General features: G+C 36.0%; 1 protein-coding gene across 3 annotated transcripts in view; it reads right to left on the bottom strand.

Annotated features, from left to right (window-relative positions):
• The window catches only part of LOC136027081 (huntingtin-like), a 187,663-nt gene that overhangs the window by 81,985 nt on the left and 90,304 nt on the right, over positions 1-15,374 (bottom strand). For 2 of the 3 annotated variants that reach the window (XR_010617489.1, XM_065704020.1), the window contains exons 21-23: positions 11,154-11,470; positions 4,493-4,608; positions 1,191-1,387 (exon numbers count right to left, since the gene is read on the bottom strand). Coding sequence is in view for 2 of the 3 variants with exons in the window: in XM_065704020.1 (XP_065560092.1) it covers positions 1,191-1,387; positions 4,493-4,608; positions 11,154-11,470 (630 nt within the window). In the remaining variant the exon portion in view is untranslated. The remainder of the gene's footprint in view (positions 1-1,190; positions 1,388-4,492; positions 4,609-11,153; positions 11,471-15,374) is intronic. The other variant, XM_065704021.1, reaches the window with a different exon arrangement.

Raw genomic sequence — 15,374 nt, 5'->3', positions numbered from 1 at the left:
TCTTTGAACTATTTTTGACAAAATAGCTATCTCAAAAATTTGTATCGGATGCATTTGGTAAAAAGGGCGGGGGGGGGGCTAGTTGCCCTCCGATCAATTTTGACTCTTAAAAAGGGCACTCTGGGAAAAATTAATAACAAAACATTGGAACCGTTTGAACTTTACTATAAGCAACGTTTTAGCGTTGCCTCTGATATAATTCTTTTTAAATGTGTTCTATTTTCTACCGCTCACAGAAAAAAAGAAAGAAAATCCTTACTTGCGAAACGGGATGTGTAGTTTTTTTTTGAAACAAGTTTTAGCGGCCTAGCAAGCTTTCCCAAAACAAATATTCAAGTTAATCTCAAAGAAAAATATTTCAGAGAAAAGAAACTACCCAACTAAAATATTACGACGTGATAGTACGATACTTATAAAAGCTCACGAAACGCTGTAATAATGATCTATCAAATATACATCCTACATCCAAAACGGCTTCTGAATGATTTTTATACAAAAAAATTATGGTTTCAAATCAAAACTATCGTATTTCCACATGTCGGGCCACGTTGAGGCAGAATATTACCGCGTGACTTGTAGAGTATCTACAAATTAAAACGTTTTTGCTTCAAAAGTTTTAATAGTATTATACTTTTTTAGATACAACTAAATACTTTGTAAAGTTCATCAGCATAGCTCGGTACTTACCAGGTGATCATCAATCACCTTGTACGAAAGTCACTAACAAATTTGTGCTATACACCAGGAATTATACTGAGCATAACTTAAGTCATCAAACATCTGCTATTGGCTCTCAAAAAAGAAAGTACTAAGATTGTCAATTTTAAAAAGGTGCTGTGGACATAATTAGCACGCTAGACTTGAAATCCTTTGTCAATGAGGATGGCAGTTTGAGCCCTAGTGTTTGCTAGTTATTTAGTTCAAAACGGGAGTCAGTGGTGTGACTCTGTAAACTCAGCCAGAGTCAACCTAGCTCTAAATGAATACGTGGATCTAGAGAAGGTAAACAGGAAGGGTGTGCGAAAGCACGGCGTGGCTGATTCAGAGATGTATATACATATATATATATATATATATATATATATATATATATATATATATATATATATATATATATATATATATATATCTATATCTATATATATATGTACAAAGAAGAAAAGAAGAAAAAATGAGATGAAAGACAAAACCTGGCAGTGAATAATCACAAGTTGAATTTTGTAAAGAGCTCCATAAAAATCTGACATATGCGGGAAGGTCTCCACATCTGGATCAGACATGAAATAAATAAATGTTGTTTCCAAAGCTAAATCTCCAAGCTTCCCGTAAAACTTAGCGATGGCCGAAAATATGAACTGGCTGTCTGGCAATACCAAATCTAAAATATATGAAAACAAATGTAAAATGCAATTGAAAATAATCTGAGGTCATCAGAACAAAGTATTTTGTTTTAGTTTGATTGTTGTGACTGAAGTACGTACGTCAATGTTTGTAAATCAGGTATTTACGACTGTATTTTAAAATAAGCTATACAGCAGGAAAGATTGTAAACAAGGCTAGGTATTGCAAAATAAGTGATAACAAAACGGAGTTTTCTTCTATTTTATCATTTTAATGGCAATCTGAGTATATGAATCTAGATAGAAAGATATAATTCCACATATATGTAGAAACAGAGGACAGTCAAAGCAAATAATTGAATTGAATTGAATTTATTTATAACCCGTTATAATACACATGAAAAACGGAGTACAATGTGAATAAAAGAAAAGAGGAAAAAGAAAATGACCGAAAAGCTAAACAACACTTCACCTTACTTAAAAACAATTAAAACATACAAAAGCGAAAGCAAAACATTCATTGAATCAAAATAGCGCTCCATGGGTGCCAACCAATTCTACCGTTATAAGCTTCTATGCTTTTTCTGATAGAAGCATTCGGGTCCATGATGCCGTATCTTTTAATGACCCAGGAGTTGCTTGACGATGGTGGAAGGGCAAGCAGGTATAGCGAAACAGATTCGCCGAAGTTCCTTCGTCTCGGTTATCGTAAACGTACGCCAAAAAGGTGCAAGGTATAGGAAATTTGGGAGTGGAGAAGCATAGTAAAGTTTCGCTAGCAGTTTGCGGTTGAGTCGAACTTTGTTTACTACCAAGCTTCCGTACGCAGTTGCTGTTCGACTTTGGAAATGAAGGATCAAGAGCCTTCTAGTTGCTTTAAGAGTATCACCGATAGGAAGCCCTCAATATTTCATTTGTGATTTTGGGGAAACTGGCACGCCGTCGAGATTAATAGTAAATCCTGCTCGAGTTTCACCCTAGTTGAACAGAATAACTTCCAATTTTTCTCTATTGAATGTAAGGTTAATCTTAGCATATTCTTTACTCAAAATAGCAAATTTTCTTTCGAACGACTATGCTGTTCGACTGGGGTTAAAAATATCATCTGCATAAGCGATAAGTGACACATCAATCCCTTTTAAAATACACGAAGGAACTGTGCTAAATCACTAAATCACTATGATATGTATTGACAGAAAGATGTAATTCCACATATATGTAGAAACAGAGGACAGTTGCAGGGATAATACCTTTGACATTCGTCTAAAGGAACCCTTTCTGCATGAAAATCAAAGTTTTGGCTTAAAATACACCCTTTTTCTTATTACGGGAAAAACTTTTGGCTTTTCGCACAAGTCAAGTATGAGACTATCTATACCTATAATGACCATAAACATTTCAGCGACGTAGTTTTTAAGCTATGGACACCAAAACAATGTTTATCCCAATAATGACCAGTCACAAGCGCCTCCTGCAAAATATGATCACCCTTATAAATGCGGAAATGATCCACTAGGGGAATCTTTTCAATTTGGAGAAAAACATCCTCATGGCGCGATGACGCGCTTTGGTACATTTAAGGAGGTACTTGGACCAATCACTTTTTTAATGGAATCTATTTGCCACTCTGCTATAAGACATTTTCACACACCTAATATAAGTTCCAAAAACCAGTATCAACAGGATAATCTACATAAGGAGGGTTAAAGTCTGATAGAACATATTTTTCCCTTCTAACCCTTCCCTTGAGAACAGCTTAACAAACAATTTTTGGATATTACCTCAGTAGCGTGAACATGTCAGATACGACCTTAAGGTGTGACAGTAACAAATTGAACAAGATGACAATCTTTAAAATTCCCCGACGAATGCCCTGACGATGATAAGCTGAGTATAGGACTAAGCAAAAAAGCAGGTCGTCATCTTTTGGGGTGGGTTAATGTTGTAAGGAAAGATTTAAGGGGAATGAGAACTTCCTGGGAGGCTTTGAATAAATTAGAATGGAGGAAAATCGTGCGTAGCCTGTGTTGGCCTCAGGCGGCTTGGTGCTGTGGTGAGTTGTCAGTAGTAGTTGTAGTATAAAACTACTTCCTCATATTCTTTTTTTTATGCTACCCTTGCTAACGCACATTATTGTTACGAATCAATAAAATATTTTGAGGCTCAAATCTTTAAAAAAAAAAAAAAAATTGGGCCTATACATAATCGAATTTCCACAAATTAAGATTGATTTTTTACTTCTAATATTTGCTTTCAGTGTGTCATGGTGTCTAGCTTAGGGATATTTCATTGGTAAATTGGTTATAGTCAACACGTTCTTAACATACTTGTATATATTGCAGGCTCACTACCGAAAACACTGGCAAAAAATTCAAATCAACTTCAAGAAATTTTGCAGCACCTGGTTTTATTTGGAAAATTAAATAAAAAAACAAGTTTTTTTAACTGAAAATAAGGAGCAACATTAAAACTTAAAACGAACAGAAATTACTCCGTATGTGAAAGGGGCTGTTCCCTCCTCAACGCCCGGCTCTTTACGCTAAAGTTTGACTGTTTCTCTCAACTCTTCTTTTTAAAACAGCAAACTTTTGAAACTAACTTTTAAAAGTTGAAACTTTTACTATAGGGTTCTCTGATACGCTGAATCTGATGGTGTGATTTTCGTTAAAATTCTATCACTTTTAAGGGGTGTTTCCCCCTATTTTCAAAAATAAGGCACATTTTCTTAGGCTGGTAACTTTTGATGGGTAAAACTAAATTTGATGGAACTTATATATTTAAAATCAGCATTAAAATGCTATTCTTTTGATCTGACTATTGGTATCGAAATTCCATTTCTTAGAGTTTCGGTTACTATTGAGCTGGGTCACTCCTTAATACAGTTCGTTACCGCGAACTGTTTGATATGTGTTAAGATTGGTAGCAAATAGCTTCCTAAAAGAGAGAAACGTTGCTTGGTCAGGTTAAAAAGAAACATTCTTTTTTAGCAAATTAGCTCAATTTCCGTTTAATTTTTCATGAAATAATTTCAAGTAACATTTAATCAAGGCACAAATTAAATTTGTTTATTCACACGCAAACTAGATCTCTTCGTATTACTTGTAGTAAAACTTAAAACGAACAGTAATCATTACTAAATATAGCCTACTCACCCTTGATATTTCGAAACTCGATCAGCACTTTATGAAGAAAATAGCGTACACCTTCTATCGAACCCTTTCTAGCAACATAGAAATAAAGAAATTTCAGTAAAACATCTCTTGCAAACCTGAAAAAGAAAACCAGCATTCAGATATAAGATATAGGCTTCGAACAGTCAATTTACGAAACAAAGTAAAAACAGCCGAAATAGATACATGAAAGGTACTATGTGACTTACCCCACGAAATGAAGAGAGGGGACAATTAAAAACGAGGATTCAATGTTGGTTTTGGGTTTTAATGTTTGATTTAATCTATTGGTAAATTGACTTTGATTTATTTCTTTTATATTCACTTGCAAAAATTATTTTCAAACGCAACTTGGAGGTTGACGGGGTCATATTTCATTTCTGAAAAGTTCGCATTCAGCTATCAGTGAATTATCCATATAGTTGCTTAAGAACAGCAATAGTTGCTCAAGGCCAACGAATTAATTCAAGAGTTTATTCATTAGAACATAAAAAACAGAGGCTACTTCTACAAACCATTATTAAAAATTTCAAATTTCAGTTTTTCTTCTCCAATCCTTGAATTCAGCTTCGGATAAACTACTCTTGAGGACCAAAGGTTTCAAATCAATTGAGCCTTGTAAACAATATTAGTTTTTACATTCCCCACAGGTATTTTGAAAAATGTACTTTTGACTTAGATAATCATTGATTCGTTGCATTTTTGGTTAGTTAGACAGATTACCGAAGATTGTCCTTTTTGGCCAACCGTCTGGGGCTACACGGAAAGCAGGTCGTCCTTGTCTGGGTTGGGAGGATGTCATAAATAAGGATTTAAAGGAAATGGGAACTTCCTGGGAGGGTGTAAAGAGGGAGGCTTTAAATAGATTAGGTTGGAGGAGGAGCGTGCGTAGCTGTGTTGGCCTCAGGCGGCTTGGTGCTGCAGTGAGTTATTAGTAGTAGTAGTAGTAGTTTTTCGTCGTGTTTTAAGCTGCATCTAATTTGAATTATCATCTTTTATCATCCATTAAAGCATAGGAAGCATAAGAACATATACTAACAACCAGGAGCGGATCCAAAGAGAGGGAGTGGTGCGGACCCTCTCCCCCCATGATTTTTCTGGCACCCCCATTCCATTTCTTTCTTTTTTGTAAATAAATTTGTTAATTTGGTCAATTATTGGCACCCTTGTCACATTCCCCCCCCAAAAAAAATTGCTCTAGATCCACTTTGCTAACAAAGACTTACTAACTAAAAGATTACAGTTGTAATTATTATAAGTGCCTAGCCCCATTTAGGCTGATCGTTTCTTCTGGCAAGAATTGATTGATAATAATTAGAATATTCATAAATTTCTATAACAATAGTTTGCCGGTTCAGACAAAAAAAAATGAGAAAAGGGTAGTAATAGAAACGAAAAAAAGAAAATAAGAGCATTTCAGCAACAAAGAATAAATAAAACTATAAATTGTTTACTCACACTTATAAATCAGGTGCAGAGGAAAAACTCGCCTTTTTTTAACAGACGGCACCGCAACGATCTACCATTTTCTGAAATATTAAAACGAATGTGTTTCTCTCGCGTAGCGGGTATCAAAGCAATAACTTGAGGTATTTGTAGTAAACAGACCACAATTTTAGTCTATCAGTCTGCGTGAACCAGCCCCATAGCGGTGAAACCTAGAGCAGGCAAGGGAAAACAAACGCTGCATAAGACTTTCATCGCCTTATCTATCTTTTTTCTGTACGTGATTAACTTTTTTTCTTCTTGTTCTTTTGCTGTTTTTCTTTTTTATTTACTCCACTTAACCTCTGTTTTGTAAAGTGGGTGGTAAATAAATTATTATTGTTATTATTTGTAACTATCTTCCTATTCCAACTAGAATTCAGAGGGCCCGCTTGCTGTAACTTCAGCGAAAACTGTAAGTAGTTTCCTCAATTACCAGTAGAAGAAATTTTTTGATATCATGGCCGTCCGTTATTCCCAGATAATTTACAGATTTTCAAAAGATAGCTTCTTTTTGTTCAACCGTAACCGTAATATCACTGCTTCACTGCCTCCTTACCGAGCAAGTAACTTCGTAGAACTCTGTCTTTTGTGCAGTGACTCATAGACCGCAAAAACGTCTGAAAAAACACACAAAAACTGTTGGATAATTTGAACCCAACCACGCACTCTCAACCTCTCGACCGAACACAGACCGAACATTGCACTCTCGACCGAACACAGAGTGTTATGAGACCTCTGCTACGCGGACCATCGATCAACATGTGAAAAGTTTTTTAAGTATAAGCGACTTACTCTCTAATTTGGTTTAGTTCAAACCAAAGTTGAACTAAGGCCTGGAAGGAACGGCTGGCGCATGGTTGTAGCTCACAAGGCTACGGCGGAAAAAATGGCACTAGCGATCAAAAATAAAAATTCAGAATCCGATGCCAAAGTAAAAACCTCTTTGTACATAGGACTGATTAAAGGGATTCATGAACCCCTTGACGCAGAAGTCATTCAAAGTCTAGTTTCCGGATGTGAGGAAGCCGAACAATGTGGAAAATCATGCGCATTCAAGCTTTATTTTCCAAGTCATGAATCCCTCGATACTGCCATAAAACTGTCAATGAAAGTAGGCTTTGAAAGTTTCAGAATTCAAGAATTCATCTTTCTTCCGAAACGTTGCTATAACTGCCATGAATCTGGCCACATAGCGGCCCAGTGTAAAAACGTATCGAAGTGTGCCCACTGTGCTCAAAATAACCATGGTGCCACGAAAGAAAATCCCTGCCAGAATGCGATGCGGTGCCTAAGCTGTACAAGCACCCGACGCACATGCTACCACGCTAGCTGCCCATCTAACAAGTCAGCGAAGTTAATGACCTCAAACGCCCAAAATAAATGAATTTTATATTGACAAGCGTTTCGTCTCCTGGAATATGAATGGTAGTCTTAGTACCAAAATTAACGTGCTTGAACAGCTCTGCCTCACCGAAGAAATTATTTGTGTCCAAGAACACTTTCTGACAATCGACAGTAGAAATATATTCGATGCGTTACCCTCACACATGGTCCATTTTGTACCAGCGAAAAAACCTAAAAAACGAGGGCGCCCCTCGGGTGGACTTGCTACGCTTATAAGTGGACATATCAACACCGAATTGTTCGCTAGTTCCGACCATTTCTTAGCAGTTAGAGTTGGCGAGACTGTTATAATAAATGCGTACCTGCCCACCGACTACAGAGACGATTGCTCCGAAATGAAGTTTGACCTAGCCTGCAAAGAACTGGGGAAATGTATGAATAAAATTAGTGCTTCTCATCTCCATTGGATTTTATTGGGGGACTTTAATTGTGATATATCCAAAAGTGAAAGCTAGCGTTCAGCTCTTCTGCTTAGTCTGATTCCAAATGAAAGTGCTCTTGTACCGAAAGCGGGTGACTTCACGTCCATTCACCCTACCGGATCAGTTTCTAACCTTGATCATGTCCTTGTATCTAGTAGTATTTTTAGTAGCTCATTAACAGTAGATGTGCTCCATGAATTTTTTGTTTCTAACCATTTACTGCTATCGTTCCGAATCAGTGCACCATTTTATCGAATGCGCGCAAATCGACCTATAAAATGGAGAACAATAATTGAATGGAGTAAAACCGATTTGACCCAATATAAGTACTGGCTTGATAATCTACTTTCGAAGATAAAAATACCTTTTGACTTGCTCTAAACATCAGCACCTATTCCCACGTCTGAAATTCGTCTAAAACTAAATATGTACTCGTCACTTATTTCGCATGCGCTACTACAAGCGGAATCGCACTTTGTCCCTCGATCCAGAGTCCGCGCTGGGTCACAAGTTAAGGGCTGGTCCGGGAACCCATCCCTTGTTGAAGCCTGCCAGAAGGCCAAATTTTGGCTTGGCATATGGATAGAATGCGGGAGACCCAAGAACAATTGCGAAATTCTGTAGCCATTACTGTTTTCTTTTCCTACACCAAATTTACCCAGGCAAGGATACCATCTATCACTATTTCTACTGACCTGGGCGTTGAAATGTTTTAGTAAAAACACAATATTTTTACCTCATAGTGAACCAAATACGGATTTCCACAAAGCGATATTTTTCCAAAGAACTGCAAAACACATAGCCGCTATTCGTTCTGATTTTTCAGAAAAGATAATGAGTAATCTGACGCTTCTGTGGAAAAGTTTGACCCGCAACCAGAGTGAAAGAAACGCTCCGTCAGCTCATATCTCTGCTGAGACCTGGCAACAGCATTTTTTGAAAGAGTTTTCAGAACCAGATTCCAAAGTAGAATATCCCCTTAAATGTGATCTCAATCGGATACTGTCAAAAAACTGTACCCACGTTTATTGTTTCACTGTCTGATATTATGAATTCTGCGCAAAAAATAAAGAAGCCTTTTTCGAGGGGTACAGATAATATTTGTGCTGGACACATTCTTCTTGGAAGTCCCCTACTATTTTGTCACCTTGATCTCATGTTCCAAATGGTTTTCACAACTGGAATAGTTCCAAGCTCGTTCTCTTCTGGTCGTCTTACTCCTGTTCAAAAAAAAAAAAAAAAAATAATCGCTGAGTGAGTGTTCTTCATATCGCCCTATTACAATGGCCACTACTTTCTGCAAGATTTTTGAAACCCTCGTAATGCCAGAACTTACAGATAAATGCTACATGCCGCCATATCAGTTTGGCTTCCAAAAAGGCTTAGGGTGTGCCCACGCGCTTACTGCACTATCGTCAATACTTATAGATGCTGATAAGTCTGGTGATTCGCTCGTCCTAGGGAGGCATAATGTAAGCCATGCTTTCGACTCTCTGATTCACGCACAAATTCTCCTTGAACTATATAAACGTGAAGTTGACACGTCTGCCATTCGTGCTTTGTATGATGTGTATAACCATCTTGCTGTTGTAATCAGGCTACCTGATGGGACCATAACACGTTTCGTTATTCCAGTCCGTCGAGGCGTCAGACAGGGTGCCCTTACCTCTCCAGTTGCCTTTAATAACTGTATCCTGAACGCTCAATCCAGAGCAGTTCCTTCGTGTATTTTAAAAGGGATTGATGTGTCACTTATCGCTTATGCAGATGATATTTTTAACCCCAGTCGAACAGTACAGTCGTTCGAAAGAAATTTGCTATTTTAAGTAAAGAATATGCTAAGATTAACCTTACATTCAATAGAGAAAAATCGGACGTGGTTCTGTTCAACTGGGTTGGAACTCGAGCAGGATTTACTATTAATCTCGACGGCGCGCCAGTTTCCCCAAAATCACAAATGAAATATTTAGGGCTTCCTATCGGTGACACTCTTAAAGCAACTAGAAGGCTCTTGATCCTTCATTTCCAACGTCGAACAGCAACTGCATACGGAAGCTTGGTAGCAAACAAACTTCGACTCAACCGCAAACTGCTAGCGAAACCGTAAAATGCTTCTGCACTCCCAAATTTCCTATACCTTGCACCTTTTTGGCGTACGTTTACGATAACCGAGACGAAGGAGCTTCGGCGAACCTATTTCCGGTATGCCAAATACCTGCTTGCCCTTTCACCATCGTCAAGCAACTCTTGGGTCATTAAAAGATACGGGATCATAGACCCGAATGCTTCTATCAGAAAAAGCATAGAAGCTTATAATAGTAGAATTGGTCGACACCCATGGAGCGCTATTTTGATTCAATGAATGTTTTGCTTTTGTATGTTTTTAAGTGTTTTTAAGTAAGGTGAAGTGTTGCAAAGTTTTTGTTTAGTTTTTTAGGTCATTTTCATTTTCTTTTTCCTCTTTTCTTTTATTCACATTATACTCCGTTTTTCATGTGTATTATAACGGGTTATACATAAATTCAATTCAATAAATAAATAGCAAAGTCAGAGCGAAAAAGAAGAAGTTTTCTAAAGCTTTATTCATATATTTATGCCTTACTAGACTCAGTCCAGCGTTATATCACCTAAGCCCTATACACTGGCAACCAATTTCCCCCATCCACCCTCTTAATAGTGTATTCTGAATATACTCTTGTAAAAAATACGCTAAATACACATTATCTTCCTCATCGACATCATCAATGCCTCTGCCAATAACTTTCAATTTCCCTTCGTTACTTAGAAACTGAAGAGACTAACAGCATTTTACCCTTATTTTTTCTCACTTCTTTTGGACCAATCATTTTCCAGTTGCTTCAATTAGTAAAGCTTGTCTTATAAGTAAAAATTTGAAAAGCTCGTCTTTTGCTTTGGACATTTTGATTATTTGATTTTTTTACTCATAACTTGCGTTCCTAACATTTTATTAGGCAAACTATGCATAAAAAAAATTTCTAAAAAATAATTGGGAAAATATGGAATTAGTAGCCCCTCCTCCTCTCTAGAACTATAATTAATACAAAGGTCATACCTCCTTTGACAATCTAGAAATAAGAACAAAAGAGAGGTGCAAGAGCAACATCACATTAGGTACACTCTCACTATGGAAAAAATCAGGGGGAATTGTATAGTGAGGACTCCTCCCACCAAAAACAATGGTTGGATAATATCTCCTCCCACCACGTTGAAGTATTGGAAGTGTTGGTACCTGCGGTTACACTAGTGGTAAGGCATGATTTAAGCTTTACAATGTTTTTTAAACTGAAACGTTTTGAAAATTCACTCACGTGAGGATATCCAACAATCGAGTCGTGTCTGGTTTGTCCTCTTCATGCCTATAACAACACCAAATGAGTTTAATGACTATCACCAATATATTAAAATTTACAGCGATACTTTCACTTAAATCTTGTCTGTTTTTTAACACCGACAGTGAAAAGTCATAAAGTAAGTCACAGTTATCAACTAGACTTTCTAGAATGTCATAGGAAAGAATAGATGATGAATGTAATAACTTGTGGAAAACCAAGTCAGAGACTTCTTTATATCTTGAACTATTGTATTGTTTCCACTGTCCTAGTATAGATGTGAACATTTCAGCAACCTGGAAGAAACAAAGCGAATACAGACTGCAATTAAAAGCAATATAAATGTCTTGTTTCCCCTAATACACATGTTTGCATAAAACTTACTGTTATTCCTTTCTGCAGCAACACCCATGTATTATAAGTTTCTCCCTTTTTTTCTAAGTGAACGAATTTGTTCAAAAAAAATTCCAAAGTGAACAGTTTGTTTCAAAATATTTAGCCGAACCTAAGGACCATGCGTGGTAGAGGTGGTGGAAATGATGATACTTTTAGAGTAGGCTAAGCTTTGTATTATAAGAGAACACCAGCACAATTTACAGCTAATGGTGATAACAATTAAAGAACTGAAGTACTAACTAATTTGTATTAATCCATGAAATTATTAATAAATTAAATTAATAATTGATTATTAATTAATGTATTAATTAATAAATTGAAATCAAAATTCATTTGTTTTAATATAGATGAATAATTTATATTTGAGTCCTTGATTAGTTAAATTTATAGCTAATTAATTAATTAGAAAACAGTCAAGTAATAATTAAACTAGATTTCAATGTGTGAGCAATAAGTAATAATTAAACTAGTGTGCCCCTAGAATACTTTTTGCTGTCAATTTAAATGTAAGGATCTATATGTATATAGAGGAAGGAGGTAATACTGCTACTTTTGAGGAGTTGAATAACTGAAACTTTACATTAGAAAAGGGTAGCACAATAACGCACACCTTATAATGACTAAATAATAAAAATGACCAAACTATTCACAGAAGGTTTTGGTCTTAACGAATGGGGTTTATAACACGGGAGTTTTGGCATTGACAAAAAGGGTTTTTAACACGGCGATTTTGGCCGTTACAGGCATGTTTTGACATTTTAGGGAGATCTCCAAAATCAAGTTTTACTTTTTTTCTGATTTAATTTTTTTTTCAAATAAGCCTCAACAACAACAGTGGATTCAAATCAATTGAAAAGCTATTGTTTACTTTTTGGGACCATGTAGTTGCAAGATTCTTCTTAATGTGCTTATGGGAGAACTTGGTCCGTAAAATGATATATTTGATTTTTCTGGAGTCAATCTGCATTCGTCATCTTTATCAGCTTGAAATTCATTCAAAGTCAAGAACGAGCTCGATTTCAGACCCCTTTTTAAACTATCTTTTTTAGCGTAACATCACCATATAATTCTAGCGTAACTTTGCGTACTATAGATCTTTTTAGCGTAAGGTCAACAAAATTTCCTTGAGCCATTTGCTATCTAAGAAACCCCTCAATCAATATAAACCAACTAATATCTCTATCTATAATCTACATCTATATCTGTAATGTTTATATTTATATTAATCTATTAATATCTATATATTAATATACATCTATTAAATACCAAATTGACTAGCTAAATGCTTTAGGCAGTATTCAAGATTCGTAACTATGGTTTGTTTGATGTAGTTAAGATTTTCAGGAAATATTTTCTGTTCCAAGAAATAACTGAAGAAATAGTACGAAGAGCAGATGCTGAAGAAACGCAGTTTGTGTGATGCAAAATCAATTGAAAAGCTATCATTTGCTTTTTGAGACCTTTTAATACGTATTATTTTCCTCAACGTGATTATGCAAAACCTTCATTTCCATAGTAGGTGCCTTTTCTGATGCAATTTGTTTCTGTCCTTTTTATCAACTTTGAGTTCGTTCAGTGTTAAGAATGAGTTTGACTCACAGCTTAAATACCATTACAGTTATGAAAACTCGATTTTTTTGTGGGCCACAGTGCGCGGTAGCGATGTTAGCGGCTTGAGACAGGAAACTGGCAGCACAGATAGATACCAATATTGGCATCTAAGATGTGTATGCGACAAAACAATATTGTGCTCCCACCTATGGTGTTGTAGTACGATCTACGCGTCGGAGCGCGGGCTTGGAGGAGGCGCCAAGCTCAGAGCTCTGTACCAAAAGCTTTTCATGGGCAAGATAGGAGTTTTCATAACTTTATATTGGTATCTAACATGTGGTTTGACTATAGAAATTTTTAGAAACCACTTTTTTAGTGCACTATACCAAGGTAATGCTGATAAATTTTACTTAAACCATATGCTACTCAGGGAACCTCTCAGTTAATAGATCGTTTCTAAATAGCGACGAAAACCACACTGCCTTTCCATCATAAACATCAACAAAAAGAAGAACAACAGGGAATTCCTTTCGCAAGACAATGGAATTCGATATTTGAATTAATATTATGACCCATGCCCAAGGGCCGTCCTCAGAATAACATAAATATATAAAAGAAAGTAAACATACAATAACATACAACCATTAAAACCAAAACTAAAATTTTCAAACAGTCCCAGCACCCTTACTTCAGCGAAGTTCAACCGGGACTGACAAACAAAATGAGGTTAAACAAGGCAATTCATCGAGGCGAAAGAAAAATAACTAAAAATACGGTTTCACTGCTAATTTCACCTTTTTGGCAGCTAACCTCGAAGGTATTTTTGTTACTGGTTCTGTGCTAGTGTCTACTGGTTCTGTGCTAGTGTCTACTGGTTTTTTAGTATATTTTGTAAAATCGTTTCTAATTAAATTTATTTATAGAGCATTTATTGAGTATTCCCCCAAATCACTATTTAAGAAAAAATTATTATTTGTCTTAAGTCTGATTTCAATTGCTAATTGCTTCTCGAACAACCTGTTTTATGCCCACGCCATTGCTAAAAAGGGTGGATCCTTCAAACAGTATTTTTGTGCTGGGGTTTTCAAAAACATGGCTGCTGAAAGCAGAATCAAAAGAAGCATTAGCACTAGTAGAATTTAGAGCTTTTGTGATATCATCTTTATGGTGTTGTAGGCGTTTCTCTAAATTTTGGTGGGTTCTACCTGCATAGTATTTGCCACAGTCAAATGGTATTCGATAAGCCTCTCTACGGCGAGTAACTGGGGTTGTACCTTCAGTTACAGAAATACCTTTGAGGTTAGTTACCAAAAAGCCAAGATTAGCAGTAAAAGCATATTTTAATTATTTTTATTTCACTTCAACGAATTGCCTTGTCAGTCCTGGTTGAACTTCACTGAAGTAAGGATGATGGGACTGTTTTAAAATTTTCATTTTAGCTTTAATGGTTGTATGTTATTGTAAGTTTCTTTTATACATTTATATTTTGCTGAGGACGACCCTTGGACAAAGGGTCAAAATATTCATTCAAATACAGAATTCCACTGTCTTGCAAAAAAACTTCCCAATTTTTCTTGTTGTTGTTGTTGTTTATATAGTCTCGGTTACGCCTATTGGTTACTTCAGGCATTTTAAAACGTCTGAGGTAATTGCCAAAAACTGTTTGCTCCAACGACATTACTCCCCCCCCCCACCTCAATGTACAAGTATATATTACGATTTTGTCAAAATAATGGAAAGTTGATAAATTTAACAGTTTGTCAACATAATGGAAAATTCATTGAATGTTTACAACTCAAGGTAGCCTATATATTTGGGAATTATAGGAGAGAGGGGTATTTACAAAGTTTATTTCCAACGCAAATGCATGTTTTTTTTTATATTCAGGACGAAATTCTGATTCCATAGGTTTATGTGTTTTTAATCTATCTCATTAGTGAGCTAATTGGAAAATTTATCAAGAATTATTTTCATTAGTATTAATACTAGGCTAAAATATTATTTTGAGGAAAAAAATTACAGAAAGAGCCTAAAACCCTTGGATAAAGAAATCACAGTAAAAAACAAGAGCTAAGAGCTGATATGGCACTTTTGACGAGGCAAGTAGAGCTAAGAGCCAAGAGCTCATATGGTATGAGCTCTATCAAAATTCTAAGAATCAATAGATTGATTTAAAAGGAAAATCAGAGGCTTAATACCGGTCAGGATTTAAAATAAGAGCTCTGAGTCACGATGTCCTTCTAAATATGAAAA

Source organism: Artemia franciscana, chromosome 5 (genome assembly GCF_032884065.1).
Source record: "Artemia franciscana chromosome 5, ASM3288406v1, whole genome shotgun sequence".
Taxonomy (NCBI): Eukaryota; Metazoa; Arthropoda; class Branchiopoda; order Anostraca; family Artemiidae; genus Artemia; species Artemia franciscana.
Note: the sequence above shows the minus strand (reverse complement) of the source record. Positions and strands in the feature narration are given on the sequence as shown.